The 17,621-nt window shown below is 48.4% G+C and overlaps 1 protein-coding gene across 1 annotated transcript; it reads left to right on the top strand.

Moving 5' to 3' along the window:
- The first annotated feature begins 271 nt into the window (after positions 1 to 271).
- efcab10 (EF-hand calcium binding domain 10) lies at positions 272 to 15,773 on the top strand. Its single transcript, XM_070901682.1, has 4 exons — positions 272 to 413; positions 5,021 to 5,185; positions 5,279 to 5,369; positions 15,557 to 15,773. Exons 1-4 carry the CDS (start codon positions 311 to 313, stop codon positions 15,600 to 15,602), a joined length of 405 nt encoding a protein of 134 aa, XP_070757783.1. The 5' UTR covers positions 272 to 310; the 3' UTR covers positions 15,603 to 15,773.
- The last annotated feature ends 1,848 nt before the right edge of the window (positions 15,774 to 17,621 follow it).

Raw genomic sequence — 17,621 nt, 5'->3', positions numbered from 1 at the left:
GGCCCCAGCTCGTAACGGGCTGTGTCGCATTGTCCGCCTGTTCCACGCGGCGTCCGCTATTCCATTGAAGGCGATGAACTGAATATCGGGCGGACACAACAGCGCCCGATTTGCGCCGACGCCCAATGCAAATTTCGAGCTCATTTTAACTTCACTTAATAATTTTACTGGGGTGGGAGGCCAAGTTTTCATTATCTTTGCTTCTAGTTGTTTTTTTCTGTAAATGTAAAGAACGTGAGGGGGAGGTGTGAAGCAATCTGCGGCAGCGCGGCCTGCACCGGTTGCTAGGCAACGGCGGCCGCCAGGCAACATGGCGTCTCCCCAGGAGCGGGAATCCACCGAGTACCTGCGGGAACACCACGTCCTGGAGCTGCTCGACAACCTGACCAGCATGCTGCTGTACCACCGGCCGGGTAAGCGGGCCCCGGGGGGGGCCGAGGGCCAGGCCTCTCCCGGGGGATAGGGACTGGCGGCCCCTCCCCTCCCCTCCCCGGGCTGAAGGCTGCCGGCCTCGGCAGACCGCGCCGCGCCGCGCCGTGAGAATGTGCTGAAAACCCCTCAAAGTCACAGCTCGTGTGTTTTTTTTTTAAACTAACCCGGGAGGCATTCCCATATTGGCTTAAACCCATAATCTCGTGGCAATGGTGATCAGTGGGCCCAGAACATCCCCCAGAGCCCGTCAACACTGGGGGAAAAGGTTAGATTCTGCCTTTTGCTAAAATAATCAAACAGAAACCAAGCAAAAGGTGCCCCCTTTTTATAGAATCATAAAAATTTACGGCACGGAAGGAGGCCATTTCGACCCATCGTGTCCGCGCCAGCCAACCAAGAGCTATCCAGTCTCATCCCACTTCCCAGTTCTTGGTCCGAAGCCCTGTAGGTTACAGCATTTAGTGCATATATAAGTATATTTTAAATGTGGTGAGGGTTTCCGCTTCTACCGCCCTTTCAGGCAGTGAGTTCCAGACCCCCTCAAATCGCCTCTAATCCTTCTACCAATTACTTTAAATCTATGCCCCCTGGCTGTTGACCCCTCTGCTAAGGGAAATACGTCCTTACTATCCACTCTATCTAAGCCCCTCATAATTTTATACATCTCAATAAGGTCTCGCCTCAGCCTCCTCTGTTCCAAAGAAAACAAACCCAGCCTTTCCTCATAGCTAAAATTCTCCAGTCCAGACAACATCCTTGTAAATCTCCTCCGTATCCTCTCGAGTGCAATCACATCTTTCCTGTAATGTGGTGACTAGAACTGCACGCAGTACTCTAGCTGTAGCCTAACTAGTGTTTTATACATAACCTCCCTGCTCTTGTATTCTATGCCTCGACTAATAAAGAAGGGCATAACTAATAAATAACTAAACCATAACAAAAACAAAGGAAACTTAGAAATAATGATGTTGTTGTCGGTATCCAGTTTACACTCCAGTCCCTGCGGTGCCCACCGGCCGCGGATGGGCCTCAAGCGTACCGGCGGACACCGCACGCTCCTTCTCCAGGGCCACCCGGGTGCGGACAGGAATGTGGAAGAGCGGCAGGCAGCCGCAGCAATCAGCCCCCCCCACCCCAACCCCCAATGGGCCACATACAGCCTGGACCTGTAGATGGCCACGAGAGGACCCTCCCGGACTTGCCCACCCTCCTCTGCACTGGGTGGCCAAAGATCAGGAGCATGCAACTGAAGTGGAGCCAGAAGTTGGGGGAAGAGGAGCTGTAACCTCTCGCAGTGAACAAAAATATGAAGAATGATCATTTTGTAATGTATTTGCTTCATGGGTTCTTTGCTTAAGAATTCATAGCAACACATTGCTATTAAGAACTAGTTGGTTTATTAGCAAAAAGTTTAACAATCACACCACACATTACCAGTTCATCCACCAGGCTCACAACCACTTGCCTCATGTAGGATCCCCTGAACCCAACTGGCTAGGGTTTTACTGAGTCTTGTGCAAATCACGTAACTGGCTAAGCCACTCTCAACTCAACAGCTCTACAACTCTTTTAATGTGAAACTTTAAATCAAGTGCCCCCCTTATTAAAGGGGCACTAGAACCGACAAATTAGAATATTAAACTTTTGGAAAACTACAGTCAAGTTAAAATTTGGTTGCCGGGTGTGATGATGCACTCCAGTCCCTCTGGTGCCCACCTCGCGGAAGGCAGCGAGCGTTCTGGTAGACACCGCGTGCTCCATCTCCAGGGACAACCTGGTGAACGTAACCGCGGAAGACAGGCAGGTAGTCGGGCTGAATGACACCATCGACCGCCCGCTGCCTGGACTGGTTAATGGCCACCTTGGCCAGGCCCAGGAGCAATCCTACGAGGAGGCTCTCCGACCTGCCCGCTCCCCTCCGCACAGGATGCCCAAAGATCAGGTGCGTGGGACTGAAGTGCAGCCAAAAATCGAGGAGTAGCCCCATCAAATTAATGGAGTAGGGGCTGCAACTTCACACGTTGTATGTAAACGTGAACTGCCCCGTGCAACATCCTCCAGGCCAAGTCCCCAATAAATAGAGGGAGGACTCCCGCATAGAGAGCACTCCATTGGGGACCCCCGCCTCCTCTGGACGGCAAGATGGTGTGCCATGATGTGTCTGGACGGCAGACGAGGATGGCAACGTGGAGAGTGTGCAAGAGCAGCCCGTACAGGAATCCCCTGCACACAGAACTGAAAGGCACGGAGGGGATTTCCCCGAGGAGGCTCAAGTTGTGAGGCGCCAGCTCCCGAGGGAGGTTTTGGAGCTTGGCGCAGATGAGGAATTCCGTCCAGACGGGGGTCAGTTCGGACGGGATCTCCCTACGTGCTTGGGCCTCCTCGACACACCTAACGGAGTCAGGGCCTAGCGCTGTTTTTAGCGACTCGATGGCATTGGCCGCGCACCGGACATCGGCCCAGGATAGGTGCCGTGCCAGCACACCTGCCGCCATCCAGCTCGCTCCTCCGCCATCGAGCAGGCCCCTGACCTTGGTCACCTCGCCAGCCACAGCCTCTTGTCCGTCTTCCACATAAAACCGCTGTCGTGGAGGTACGGATTCCTGAGCAGCGGCTCCTGCAGGACAGCCGCCACTCAAGACGGGAGAGAGCTGCATTGGTGGCAACTCTGTTCCAGACCCTGATGAGTTCCTGGTAAAAGATAGGCAGCCCCCGTATGGCGGTCCTGACGCCCACCAGGCTCACAAACAGGAGCTACGTGTCATAATTGAGGCAGTACTGCTGGCGGAAGAAATACGTCACCAGTGCACACCATCTAGGAGGGGGCTCGACGTAGAGGTATCTCTGCAGGGTCTGAAGACGGAAAGCCACATCCTGCTGCAACTGTACAGGGTATTGGTGAGGCCGCACCTGGAGTACTGCGTGCAGTTTTGGTCACCTTACTTAAGGAAGGATATACTAGCCTTGGAGGGGGTACAGAGACGATTCACTAGGCTGATTCCGGAGATGAGGGGGCTACCTTATGATGATAGATTGAATAGACTGGGTCTTTACTTGTTGGAATTCAGAAGGATGAGGGGTGATCTTATAGAAACATTTGAAATAATGAAAGGGATAGACAAGATGGAGGTAGAGAGGTTGTTTCCACTGGTCGGGGAGACTAGAACTAGGGGGCACAGCCTCAAAATACGGGGGAGTCAATTTAAAACCGAGTTGAGAAGGAATTTCTTCTCCCAGAGGGTTGTGAATCTGTGGAATTGTTTGCCCAAGGAAGCAGTTGAGGCTAGCTCATTGAATGTATTCAAATCACAGATAGATAGATTTTTAACCAATAAGGGAATTAAGGGTTATGGGGAGCGGGCGGGTAAGTGGAGCTGAGTCCACAGCCAGATCAGCCATGATCTTGTTGAATGGCGGAGCAGGCTCGAGGGGCTAGATGGCCTACTCCTGTTCCTAATTCTTATGTTCTTATGCTGGGTGCATCGCACACCAACGCCTGACCGCCCTCGCTAAGCGGGAGACTCAGAACTTCAGCAGAGACCCAGTGCTTCCTGTTGTTCCAGAAGAAGTCCACCAGCTTCTTCTGTATCTTGGCAACAAACGCAGGGGGAGGGGTCAAAGTGACCAGCCGGTACCAAAGCATAGTGGCCACCAGCTGGTTTATGACTAGCGCTCGACCCCTGTCGGACAGCACTCGGAGCAGTCCTGTCCAGCGCCCTAGTTGAGCGGCGACTTTGGCCTCCAGCTCCTGCCAGTTCGCCGGCCAGGCTTCCTCGTTAGGGCTAAGGTAGACTCCCAGATAGTTTTTTTGGGGGGGGCACTAAGAACACAAATTATACAAGTGCCCCCTGGCTAAAAGGGGTGGGGGGGGGGGGGGCACTAAAACCGACACAATAAGTTTTGGACATTAAATCAAATCAAAATTTGGTTGTCAGGGGTGATGATGCATTCCTGTCCCTCCGGCAATGTGAATAGCAGAGGATGGTTTCGATCCATCGATCTCTGGATTATGGGCCCAGCACGCTCCCACTGCGCCACTCTGAGCATACTCACAAGTACATACATTACAAACTGTTTCAAAAGATTAATGAGACTGATGGTATGGAGACCTGTTTATTTTTTTTTAAGTGTGAGATCAATTAAAATAAATTACACCTTTAAAGTAAAATGCACTATCCTCACCCAGTGAGGATTGACAGGTCTGCTCCCACACTCGGATTGAGGAGTGGGGCGCAGATGCAGGTGACAATTTCAAAAGTGAATATAAAAATCAGAGAAAAGAGGCAGCGAGAATTACAATAAACATATCAATATTTACTTTTAGAGTAAGGATTTAAAAAAATTAGAACCAGCCAATATTACAGTTTTTAAAACCTTGATTGATGTACTAATGAATGTGAGCAGAAAATAGAAAACATGATGTTATGACTAACAATTGCAAACAGACAATTGGGTAGGATTGTGGTGCAAACTCTAACCATGCTACTCTTCCATTAGATTGTTGACTTATCCATTACAAAGCCTAGAGAAAAAAATTGACTGAACTACATTACCAACTGTTAAGTTAAACCTGGTTTCATATTTGCAGCCAAGCCATTGGAGTTTTTAATAGATCAACTGGAACAACTGAAGATTGCCAGATTGACTGGGACAAACTTTCCTTGCTTGTTTGATGATTCAAATTTAGATGCTGTTTTTGGGATCTTGGACACTACAAAACAAGGACATATAACTTTGAACCAGTACACAGAAGGTATGATTTTCATGTATACGATCTGCATCTGTTGTGTATGAATCACTGTGACTTTGAAGCTCAGCACTAATTCCTTGCTTGGAATCATTTCAGCTTTGAAAACCCTGGGAATAAACGATTTTGTAAAGGAGCCGTTGGGTGCCAGTAAAAATGAAATCAGTCTGACAACATTCAAATTAGAGGCGTAAGTACTGGATTTTTGTTCTTAAGATCGCACATGAGTAACTTCCAAACTATCCAGCAGAGGTCGATGTTTCTGCCAGCATTTGTGAGATCCAAGAATGAAATTGTGAACCTTTTTGTTGATGCTTTGGCCAACTGTAATACCTGCCATCTAAGAAATTGTACATTTAGCTCCAAAACCTGCAGATTTTTGGCACTGTCATTTATTTGTCTTTTTATATGTATATTTTTGTTACTGTACATGTGACACGTAATGTATTTCTTTTTGGAGGAACTTAGATAAAGGTCCAAATGCACAGCATAGATTATCAGCAGTGTTAATGAGGGGAGAGTAAAAATTCTGGGCACCACATTTTAGGAAGGACGTGAAGGCTTTGGAGAGGGTACAGAAGAGATTTACTAGAATGGTTACATGGATAGACTAAAGAAGCTGGGGTTGTTCTCCTTGGAACAGAGAAGGTTAAGAGAAGATTTGATAGGGTTGTTTAAAATCATGAAGGGTTTAGATAGAGGGATAGAAGGAAAAAAAAATTCAGGGCTACGGGGAAAGGGCGGGGGAGTGGGACGAACTGGACTGCTCTTCGAAAGAATCAGTGTAGACTCAATGGGCCGAATGACCTCCTTCAATGCTGTACTTTTCCATTATTCAATGAAGCAAAGCTCGGTTTTGAAAACCTGTAGATTACTGGAAAAAAAGATGTTACAGAAAGCTAAGTTTGTTGAGGGTAGTAGAAGTGTTTGGCACAAAAGGGTCTTTTGAAGACAATTTTAGCAATGAAGGAGCTGCGGGAAGTTCGAGAAGAGAGTGAAGCCTAATATGGCAATAGAGGAAGACGTTGACCAGACTTGCGAGAGATGTGGGGAAAAAAAAGATTCTTTGAAAAGTTGTTAGAAACAAGGGCCGGAATTTTCGGGGGGTCAACGGATAGAATTGGTGGTGGTCGGGTGGGAAATTTGATATTTTTAACTGTGGGTTGGGAACCCGCTGTCAACTCACTCCCACACACCTTTCCCGAATTCGAGTCTCTCAGTGCTGAACAGACCCGACAGGCAGCGGTGGGTAACCCAATTCAGGTAATTAGTGGCTTGCTCAGAGCCACTTAAGAATGATTTTCAGCTTACCTTTTGAATTTGACAGCTCGCCCACGGGATTCCGCTAGTCATGGACCACATCTGCCAAGCTGAGGTGGGAGTTCAGTGGCCATTGAATCAGTTGTTGAGTTGACATCTTCAAATGTAAACTAAAAGCTCCCACCTTAGAGAGATATCTTCCCTCAGCCACAAGCTGTTCCTCACTGCATTTCCACAACAGATTCACCATGCTGCAAGTCTTTACACAAGTCTCCATCTAGTCTGACCTCGTTACCTCTTTCATCATTGACAGATTGCTTCTATCACCTCGACTTCACCTGTGATCTATTTCATCAGCATGGGTGCCCTTATATTCTCTCACCTTGATCCTCAGAATCTTACCACGATCAGCCCCAACACCTGCAGCACCAGGCACACCAGCAGCACCAACAACAACAACCTTCTCCGCAATCAACTGATGCTGCACAGGACAGAGGTCATCAGCACCCAACCACATTGATGCCCAGGACACCGGTCTCACCATGGCCAGATTTACTTCACTTAATGTTGTACAGCCTGGCTGCCACATAATGTGCCAGGTTGGCACCACCCCACATCAACATAAAGCATCCCTATAATGTCCAAGCCATTTCTTTCACACTCATCACCATTGTGGGTGCACCATTATGTCCCACCATTCACTGCAACTCACTGAGCCACTTCCAAAGGTGCACACAAATCTGTCCAAGAACGTAAAGTGCTGAAAATAAAGATTTCAATGTTTGACACCACATTAACAGAAACTTTACATGAACATTGCATAAAACACCCAAGTACCTACCCTTGTGTGTTGTTATGATTGCACTAGGATGAGGGTGAGTATGAGGGGTGGCTAGTGAGATGGGGATGTGATAATATAGATAGAGAGGGATAGATGGCAGTCCAAGGTAAGTTGGTGTGAGTAAGGATGTGCAGGAGTAGGGTAGGGAAGGTAGATTGAGGTGGCTATGATGAGAGGCACAGCAGGATGAGGCTGAGTGTGGCTTTGTACTAACGTTGCGTGATTTACTGAGATCATTGAAATGTTTGCAGCACTGCACCCAGATCCTCCTGACCACATCCCTGCTTGTGCCCTCCTCTGCAATGTCTAATCAGGCTGTGTGGATCTTCTGGCGAGGTCTCTTCTGCCCATGGGAAGGGAAGAGGCCCTCACTGCGTGCTCTGACTCCCTCCATCAGCATGGAGAGCCTGGGTGCAGCTGTGCGCCTCTGTACAGTTACTGTCAGTGTTTGCAGCACCTCAATGCTGTAGAACATTGACCGCTCAAATGTCAAAATAAACTTGGACATGGTTCCTTTAAGGAAATTGGCTGATGACACGGGATCAAATGATGTCACCAGACCCCCTTGCTCTAATTGGCCGGGAAACACGCTTGGTACGCTTAACAAGCCCAATCTCGGGAAATTCATTTCACAGAGCAGGATGGAGTCAGCAGCGGGAATGGGACCCACCATCAATGTTGCCCGCCATGGACCAGCCGAGGTCAGCAAAAGTGCAGCCAAGATTTTCTCTGCCGATCACCTCCCCTCCTGTCCTTTAGGCACTGCTTATGGGTCCATGGATACCAGAGCAGTCCAGAGTAGGAACCCAGCATGATCTTTCTCCTCCTTAGCTCAGTAGTGCTGAGACCAGCTGTAATGCTGTATTGCTGCGTTGATTGAAATCAGCTTAGATTTCAAAATAAGCTTGGGACCTTCTGGTCTGTGTGGCTTCGCATTAGAGACTGAGTGGTACCTTGTATTTACTGGGCTGCAAGGGAATAAAACAAGATTTTCATTGTCCCATTGAAGGACATGGAGAAGATGAAGATGTAGTGAATTAGTAAATAGATTATGGCAACAATAGAGGATGTATTCACTGAGGGAGTGATCTAAAGGAAGTTGATGAATGTTGAGTGGAATTATCAATTAAAAAAAACAACAACACGCTCGTGCCAAGTTTCCTAATGATTACAGATTTCTTCTCTGAACTTGCAGTAATGATATCCCAATTGCTATTTTATGCCCATATTCATCTGCAATGATGTTTGGTATCTGCACTATAGGAACAGAGAAAGAATCAAAACAAGACACAAACCCCACATCAGATTGATGCCATAATGCTTTCCAGTGCCTCACCCACTCAAAGCCATGTGTAATGTCTACAGCTAAGGCTTTTTCGAGAGCATCTTCTACCACCTAGAAGGACAAGGGCAGTAGTTGCAATGGGAACACCATGGCCTAGAAATTTGGAAGCATCCATTTTTGGGCACCTTGCCCACAGAGTGCTAACAGTCCATTCAAATAGGGAGGTCCTAGGAGCCCTGGATTTGGGCCTCAGACCTCATTATGATGTAGATGGCACTGGGTAGGAGCCTGCACAGGTCAGGTCAGCGCAACAATTTCCAGGGATAAGTGCGTAAACAGCTCACTTTATACATGAACTGGGTAAACCAACCGTACAAATTTATTATGGCTATCCGAGAATTAAAAATCTGTCTCCTTGGGGTGAGTAAGATGGACAGAATTTTTTCCCTTTTTATTTCTGTGTACTTTTTAAAATGAGTTTTGTTCCTCTTGGTAGATTCTAGCTGCTGGGACTCGTCTGGTAACAAGTTTATTTTCAGTATCTCTGTTGCTATTTCGTAATGTCGCGATGATCTCTGCCATTCCTTATTGTGCTTTGAATCCATTCGAGTCCATATTTCTTTGAGACCGGTCTCTTCCCAAGTTTCGAACACTGAAGTTCTTGCACTTGGCTGCGTCCTGCTGTTTGCAATTGGAACGTCTGCTCGAGGTCAATTTTTAGGACTGTTGAAAGTCTCCAAGGAGACATTCCACTGAATCAGTGTTTGCAGTCTGAAAACAGGAAGTGGTTGGGTTGGATCGCGGGGTCTGGAGGCCGAACGGGTGGGCCTCTGAGTCTGTGATCGATGTGCTGTCGGGGGACAGGTCGGAAGATCGCAGGCCTTGGGTGTATTGTTGGGGTGTCGGGAGAGCCGTCTGGGGGTGCCTAGAGGTCGGAGTCGTGAATGGGGTTGGAGATCTCAGGACCAAGAGCATAGGTAATTATAGTAAGTACATGGGGCTAGAAATTGTGTAGCACCCCGTGTGGGTCGATAACTTTTGCAGGAGTGCAAAAGTATCGCCGAACGCAACGCAAGTGAAGACGGCGCAAACGTCCGGTTTAGCGATTGAGGAAGGAAGCAGAGAGCTAAATCAAGTGCTACCACTTCCCCTGGAGTGCTAAAGCTGACAAGAGAGTCGATGTGCAGCGTCTGCTGCTAATGTCCAGTGCAACACTGCAGGGATCAGAGGCGCCTTCCTTCCCTTAAAGGGAAGGGCCATCGCTGCAGGCTCTGCAATAAACCTACGCCCCTGCTTGCCGATGACACCCGCGATCCACGACGACAGCCTCAAGCACTCTAACAGAATGCAGGGATGATCAATCGCGGCACAACATCCCTAAGTGGCATTACCTTTACATGCTGCTCCCCAAGCGGTTGGCTTACCTTACAATACCTCCTGCAGCTGCCGGTATTGACTCCCGGCGATGCTGCAGGGAACGGATCGAAGTTCGCATCCGGAGTGGTACCAAGGCACTGGGCACCGGATGATGTCACGACCTCCGGGGCGCAGGAGATTGTGGCATTGGGGGTTACCGCCGCCGCTAACCTGCAAGGCAAGTTCGCGGGCATTGGTACTCTCGCCGCTCCTGGTCTCAGAACTGGTAACACCCTGCTTTCGTCCCCTGGAGGCACTCACGGGAGGTGCAAAGGAAGCCAATTTCTCCTCTATGGTGTTTAGTGTTGGTTTTCCCGGAGGCAATCAGCACGGGTGCTGGCTGCCTCAGACGCAAACCAAAGTTGCAGCAGGAACCAGAAGCCGGCGTTAGGCCCCTTATTTACATATGCAAATTGTCTAATGCCTGCTTCAGATGTGGGTAAAGGACGCCTTTTGTTTGGCTTTTACCAAGCTGGTGTCCGGCGCAGACTACACTACAATACAAAATGACACCCATAGCATTGAAAAAACGGGTGCTATGGAGCAGAATTTCTAGCCTGAATACTTCCAAGTTCTCCTTCATGGTTGCTGAATTAAAATTCTGGAACTCCCTACCTAACAGCACTGTGAGAATACCTTCAACACATGAACAACAGTGGTTCAAGAAGACGACTCGCCACTACCTTCTCGAGGGCATCTAGGGATGAGCAACTGGCCTTACCAGTGATGCCTACATCTTGAAAATGAATTTAAAAAAAATACAGGCCAGAAAGGTCCCCAGTTTGATCTCCAGTCTGTGCTGAGTTAACCAATCACAGCCAGGGTGGCAGTAGGGATACTACAATTAGCTTCAAAGCCTCTTCGCTATGGAGGGGAAAATTGCCCGGGATTTTCACTCCTGATCATTACCTCACGATCCCTGCAGAAATAGATGAGGACAGGATCAGCTTGGCTGCGGTGTTGCCTTATTTTTAGTAGCTTGCCAACAGTCACTATCTAGGCTCACCCATGAACAGTGATCACTTGGACAAACAACGGAACAATAACCCAACAATGGGTCAGTGCCTTCAGTTGAGAAGAAAAAAGTGAAAGAAAAACAAGAAGCTACAGATATTATAAATGGCAGATGCCAGAATATGATTGCAAGACTGAGATCTGAATCACTCAGTTAGAATACAGCTTCATAATCCCTCTTGGATATCTATTATCACCTTATCTTTTCAGTAAATGGCACATAAAAAAGCTGGTTCTACTCTGGTAAATTGTGTCTTTATTTTGCAGTCAAGGCAATACAATCGCTTCTCGGACTCTCTGACTACTGTAATTTAAACACCTTAATTTTAACTTTTGTTACTGTCAGCTATGATTCTCCAGGAGTGCCACAACATTACTTTAAGGAGTCGATGTTATTACAGTAATGTGTGAGCAATTTTCATCTAGAATGACTGGAAACTCATTCTGGGCCTGGTGCTACAATAGTTCTTGTTGCTAATAAACTGGATGCTTCACTTGTGAATTAAAAATCACTTCTGTGCTCTGCATTTTCATGCTAACAGAAGTCCAAGTGGTGACCTATAAGAACATAAGAAATAGGAGCAGGAGTAAGCCATACTACCCCTCGAGCCTGCTCCGCCATTTAATACAATCATGGCTGATCCTATTGTGGACTCGGGTCCACTTCCCTGCGCACTCCCCATAACCCCTTAGTCCCTTATCGGTTAAGAAACTGTCTATTTCTATCTTAAATTTATTCAATGTCCCAGCTTCCACAGCTCTCTGAGGTAGCGAATTCCGCAGATTTACAACCCTCTGAGAGAAGAAATTTTTCCTCATCTCAGTTTTAAATGGGCGGCCCCTTATTCCAAGATTTATGCCCCCTAGTTCTAGTCTCCCTATCAGTGGAAACAAATTGCATTGCACTGCTTGCAGTTAGTGATGACACTATAGATACTGAGAAAATGCTATGGTGCTTTCATGTGAGTTTTATTATTTTGTTTTCAGTTTCTTGAAATTAATATTTTTGTACGGTAGGCATATGCACAAATAGTTAGTCAGAGCACACAATAATTGTATTGAGGTGTTTTCTGCCAGTTATACATTGACGGGGATGGATGACATTAGCTGTCTGTCATTTAGTCAGGAACATTCAGATCATGAGTCGCAATGAGGAAAGACTTTTGCTAGCTCTGGTTCAATCCACTGAAGATATCTCAGTACCTTTAAGAAACTCTTAAAACCTATGGTTGGCATCACCTAATCACTACTTCCTATTCTCATCCATTCAATTTGGTTCCTTAAAACAATGATCACCAGACAGAACTCAAGACAGTTATTGCACTTAGAACTCACACAGGCCCTTAAAACAAATACTAGAATTTATCTTCCCAATAGATCTTCTCAAGATTCACTAGGCTTCAGAAAACTTTCTTGGTGTAGTGATATAGGGCCCAAGTTTCGGGCCGCGCCTAGAACGGCGCAGCCCCGACCTGGACGCCCGTTTTACGCGCCACAAAGTGCGCCTAAAAAAAACTTCCAGATTCTCCGGCTCCCTGCTGGTCCTCTGGTCCTCGGCGCGGCGCAGCACGAGCTGTAGGGGGCGGAGCTAGGTCCCTGCGCTGTAAACAGTGCCGGGACCTCTGCACATGCACGCTACATTGGGCATGTGTGGGAGGGGCCCGAAGCACGCAGCCCCTAGCCCTGGCCGAATGGCCTCACTGGGGCTGCGTGCATAAGGCTCCTCGCATGCCCAGCTCCTGTTTCCTCCCGAACCGAACCGACTCAACTCCCGCCCCCACCCCCCACACCGGACCCGACCACGACACCAACCCGATTCCCGCTTCCCCCCTACCCCCCGGACCGGCTCCGACCCGTGCTCCCGACCCCGACCCGCGCTCCCCGACCCGACCCGTGCACCCGACCCCGGACCTGACCCGACCCAATGACAGCCACCTGTAAATCTGGTGCTGGGGACGGGCCCTGCCCGAAGTCTTGGGCCCGGTCGCCGGGCCTGGCCTGTTCAGCCTCTCCTGCCCCCCCCCCCCTTCTCCTTTCCTCCCCCCTCCCTTCTTTCCTCACCCCTCCCTTCTCCTTTCCTCACCCCTCCCTTCTCCTTTCCTCACCCCTCCCTTCTCCTTTCCTCCCCCCTCCCTTCTCCTTTCCTCCCCCCTCCCTTCTCCTTTCCTCCCCCCTCCCTTCTCCTTTCCTCCCCCCTCCCTTCTCCTTTCCTCCCCCCTCCCTTCTCCTTTCCTCCCCCCTCCCTTCTCCTTTCCTCCCCCCCACTTCTCCTTTCCTCCCCCCCACTTCTCCTTTCCTCCCACCCACTTCTCCTTTCCTCCAGCCTCCCTTCTCCTTTCCTCCCCCCTCCCTTCTCTTTTCCTCCCCCCTCCCTTCTCTTTTCCTCCCCCCTCCCTTCTCTTTTCCTCCCCCCTCCCTTCTCTTTTCCTCCCCCCTCCCTTCTCCTTTCCTCCCCCCTCCCTTCTCCTTTCCTCCCCCCTCCCTTCTCTTTTCCTCCCCCCTCCCTTCTCCTTTCCTCCCCCCTCCCTTCTCCTTTCCTCCCCCTCCCTTCTCCTTTCCTCCCCCCTCCCTTCTCCTTTCCTCCCCCCTCCCTTCTCCTTTCCTCCCCCCTCCCTTCTCCTTTCCTCCCCCCTCCCTTCTCCTTTCCTCCCCCCTCCCTTCTCCTTTCCTCCCCTCTCCCTTCTCCTTTCCTCCCCCCTCCCTACTCCTTTCCTCCCCCCTCCCTACTCCTTTCCTCCCCCCTCCCTTCTCCTTTCCTCCCCCCTCCCTTCTCCTTTCCTCCCCCTCCCTTCTCCTTTCCTCCCCCCCTTCTCCTTTCCTCCCCCCCTTCTCCTTTCCTTCCCCCCTTCTCCTTTCCTCCCCCCCTTCTCCTTTCCTCCCCCCCTTCTCCTTTCCTCCCCCCCTTCTCCTTTCCTCCCCCCTTCTCCTTTCCTCTCCCCCTTCTCCTTTCCTCCCCCCCTTCTCCTTTCCTCCCCCCCTTCTCCTTTCCTCCCCCCTTCTCCTTTCCTCCCCCCTTCTCCTTTCTTCCCCCCCTTCTCCTTTCCTCCCCCCCTTCTCCTTTCCTCCCCCGCCTTCTCTTTCCTCCCCCCCCTTCTCCTTTCCTCCCCCCCTTCTCCTTTCCTCCCCCCCTTCTCCTTTCCTCCCCCCCTTCTCCTTTCCTCCCCCCCCTTCTCCTTTCCTCCCCCCCTTCTCCTTTCCTTCCCCCCTTCTCCTTTCCTTCCCCCCTTCTCCTTTCCTTCCCCCCTTCTCCTTTCCTCCCCCCCCTTCTCCTTTCCTCCCCCCCCTTCTCCTTTCCTCCCCCCCCTTCTCCTTTCCTCCCCCCCCTTCTCCTTTCCTCCCCCCCCTTCTCCTTTCCCCCCCCCTTCTCCTTTCCTCCCCCCCTTCTCCTTTCCTCCCCCCCTTCTCCTTTCCTCCCCCCCTTCTCCTTTCCTCCCCCCTTCTCCTTTCCTCCCCCCCTTCTCCTTTCCTCCCCCCCTTCTCCTTTCCTCCCCCCCTTCTCCTTTCCTCCCCCCCTTCTCCTTTCCTCCCCCCCCTTCTCCTTTCCTACCCCCCTTCTCCTTTCCTCCCCCCCCTTCTCCTTTCCTCCCCCCCCTTCTCCTTGCCTCCCCCCCTTCTCCTTGCCTCCCCCCCTTCTCCTTTCCTCCCCCCCTTCTCCTTTCTTCCCCCCCCCCTTCTCCTTTCCTCCCCCCCCTTCTCCTTTCCTCCCCCCACTTCTCCTTTCCTCCCCCTTCTCCTTTCCTCCCCCCCTTCTCCCCATCCCTCCCTCCCCCTCCTCCTGCCCCCCCTCTCTCCCTCTACCTCCCTCCTCCCCCTCCCCTCACTGTCAGAAACACAGACACTGACAGACAGAGAGTGAGAGACACACACAGACAGACAGAGAGATAGAGACACTGACAGAGACACACTGTGGGGGGGTGGGGCATCCCAGCATGCTGTTGGAGGGCTCCCGGTGCTGCAGTCGGTAAGTAGAAAATGTTTTCTTTATTGATTTAAAAAAAAATATTTCTTATTAATTTTTTTTGACTGATTTATTGGTTGATTTATTGATGTTTTTATCATTTATTATTGATGATGGCTCTTTATTTGTAAAACTGAAGTGTTTAATGTTTGTAAACTTTCCTTTAAACCACCCCTCCCATTCCCTACGCCTGATTTGTAACCTACGCCTGATTTTCTAAAGTGTAGACAAGGTTATTTCGAGCGTACAAAATTCTTCACTTACTCCATTCTAAGTTAGTTTGGAGTAAGTTTTCACTGCCGAAACTTTGAAAACAGGCGAAAGTGGCTGGACACGCCCCCTTTTGAAAAAAAAATTCTGTTCCAAAGTGAAACTGTTCTAACTGACTAGAACTGGAGTAAACTAAATGCCGAGAATTTGAATTTCTAAGATACTCCGTTCTACACCAGTTGCTCCAAAAAATCAGGAGCAACTGAGGCCGAAACTTGGGCCCATTATATTTATACATTTATGTTATTTTTTGACCTGTATATAATGTTAGACTAAATGATCTGTTTTAAATGCAATGCACTTCTCATTTCATGTTTTTGTTTATATTCTCAGGACAAATGGATTAATGAAGACTTGTGCCACATTCCAAACTCACTAAAGTTGTGCAGTTTATTTTGTCTCCAGCTAACTTCTTATAGCCTTACCAGTAACTATTTGGATAACAGCAACAGACATTCATCTCAACATGTTTGGTATAAAATTGATGCAGGCAGATAACATTTGTTACATGTGTGTACTTGAATAAATACTATTAACCTTGACTTTGAAATTGGTTTAGTTATCGTTTTCTATTTCAGTGCTATTTTCCTGAGACCATCTAATGTGAAAGTTGTATTAATCTTGTATTGTTTAACTCTACAAGAATTTAAGAGGTGCCTTGGTTAGTCCACAGTGCAGTGAATACAGATTTAACTTCTGTGTGTCTGAAAACTGCAACTGCAGGTCAGAGCGTATACAGAGCGCAAGATTTGGGAGCCTCCAAACCTGGTTCTAGTTTGGCATTGAAAGACATATGAACATTCAAAAATGACAAGCAGGAAAAGACCAGCTGGTCCATCAAGCCTTTGCCACACTCCTGATGCCTGGAGCTTCATAACTAGACACTTTCTCCCCCCGCCCCCCCACAAAACCCATGCAGCCATGTCATTTCCTGGGTGAAACACAAAAAAAACAGGGCCAATAAGGGAAAAAAACACTGGAAAATTCCTTTCTGACTTCCTCAGGTGATCAAAACTAGTCCAGGAGATCACATTGTCTATGTTTACATTAACTTTTAATCTGCTTACCTTCTATATATGATGTGAAGACCATGAGAATAGAGAACATGTGATATGGAACTATAAGGTGTTCTCTTCTGAATTTGAGTTAATGAATGGTGAGCCTTATTTCTACATTGAGGAACTTAATTGCAACACCAAGGCTATTAGTTGAAGACACCACCGAGGTTCAAAGATATAGAAGAGAAGACAAAGTCAAGTAGAAGTAGCTGATGTTGGAGTCACCTTCTAACACATCATAGTGTAGAATCATAACACAGAAGGGGCCATGTAGGCCATTGAGGTTGTACCAGATCTCTGTACCCTTGTAAAAAAAAATCAAATATTTATCCACTTTTCATTTAAAAGCTATTAGCGATTCTGTTTGCACGACTGCTTCTGGTAGGGCATTCAATGCCCTAACAACACTGCATAAAAATATTTTTCCTTATCAGTTCCTCATTTTTTTAATAATTTTATGCCCTCTAGTTACAGATGCGATAACCAATAGAGATAGGTTTTCTCTACCTTATGAGAACCTTTCATAATTTTGAATACTTCTATCAGATCTCCTCTTATCCTCCTTTGTTCTATTGAAAAGAACACCCTTTTCTCTAATCCCCTCACAACTAAAGCCTCTCATACCTGGAATCATCTTTGTGAATCCCTTCTGCACCCTCCCTATGGCAGTGCCACTGTTTGGTGTGAAATTGAGAATGGTTCCATTTCTCTACCACTTCCCTTCATGAACGTGACTGCTCTAAAAACAACGATTGTTGCAATGCAGTAGCACTTCAGATAAATGTGAATGCCATCTTAATATTAAAATAAACAATAGACTGGTGAAAATGAAATGCACAGCTCATTTAATACTAATGGTTAACGAGAGAAACCAAAAGATATGTGCTCATTCTAGTGGAATAACTCACTCATAGGCGGTCCCTCGAACGAGAATGACTTGCTTCCACGAGAGTTCACATGTTTCAAGGAAGGACCCGATGTTCCAATCCTGAACTCCAGTTGAGGGGGTGGAAGATGCCTATGCGTGGGATTTTTTTAATGTGGTGTGACTGTTGCACATCAGCCACCACACGGGCTTGACAGAGCTAGGCCTTTATCCAGTGGCAAGGATTAACCAGGATTAAACCACATCGCAGTGTGGGCAGGTCCGTGCTGCCCTTGGGCCCTCGGCTCTTCTGGGCCCCGTGCCCTGATTTGCTGCACCTCCGCCATGATGTTCCAGGGCCCGGCACTCCAGCTCTATTTATAGCCCTGACCTATGGTGGTGTTCTCATAGGTCGGGGCGGCCCACATAGTGGAATAAACAATATTGCTGGACTGTCGAAGATTAATCTTATTAA

The sequence above is a fragment of the Pristiophorus japonicus genome, chromosome 15 (assembly GCF_044704955.1).
Source record: "Pristiophorus japonicus isolate sPriJap1 chromosome 15, sPriJap1.hap1, whole genome shotgun sequence".
NCBI lineage: Eukaryota > Metazoa > Chordata > Chondrichthyes > Pristiophoridae > Pristiophorus > Pristiophorus japonicus.
Note: the sequence above shows the minus strand (reverse complement) of the source record. Positions and strands in the feature narration are given on the sequence as shown.

Excerpts from the sequence above, each read along its gene's own strand:
- efcab10 (XM_070901682.1), top strand. The coding sequence starts at position 311 with ATGGCGTCTCCCCAGGAGCGGGAATCCACCGAGTACCTGCGGGAACAC. Across the intron at positions 414-5,020 it reads GCTGCTGTACCACCGGCCGG|CCAAGCCATTGGAGTTTTTA; the intron begins GTAAGCGGGCCC and ends TCATATTTGCAG. Across the intron at positions 5,370-15,556 it reads ACAACATTCAAATTAGAGGC|GACAAATGGATTAATGAAGA; the intron begins GTAAGTACTGGA and ends TTATATTCTCAG.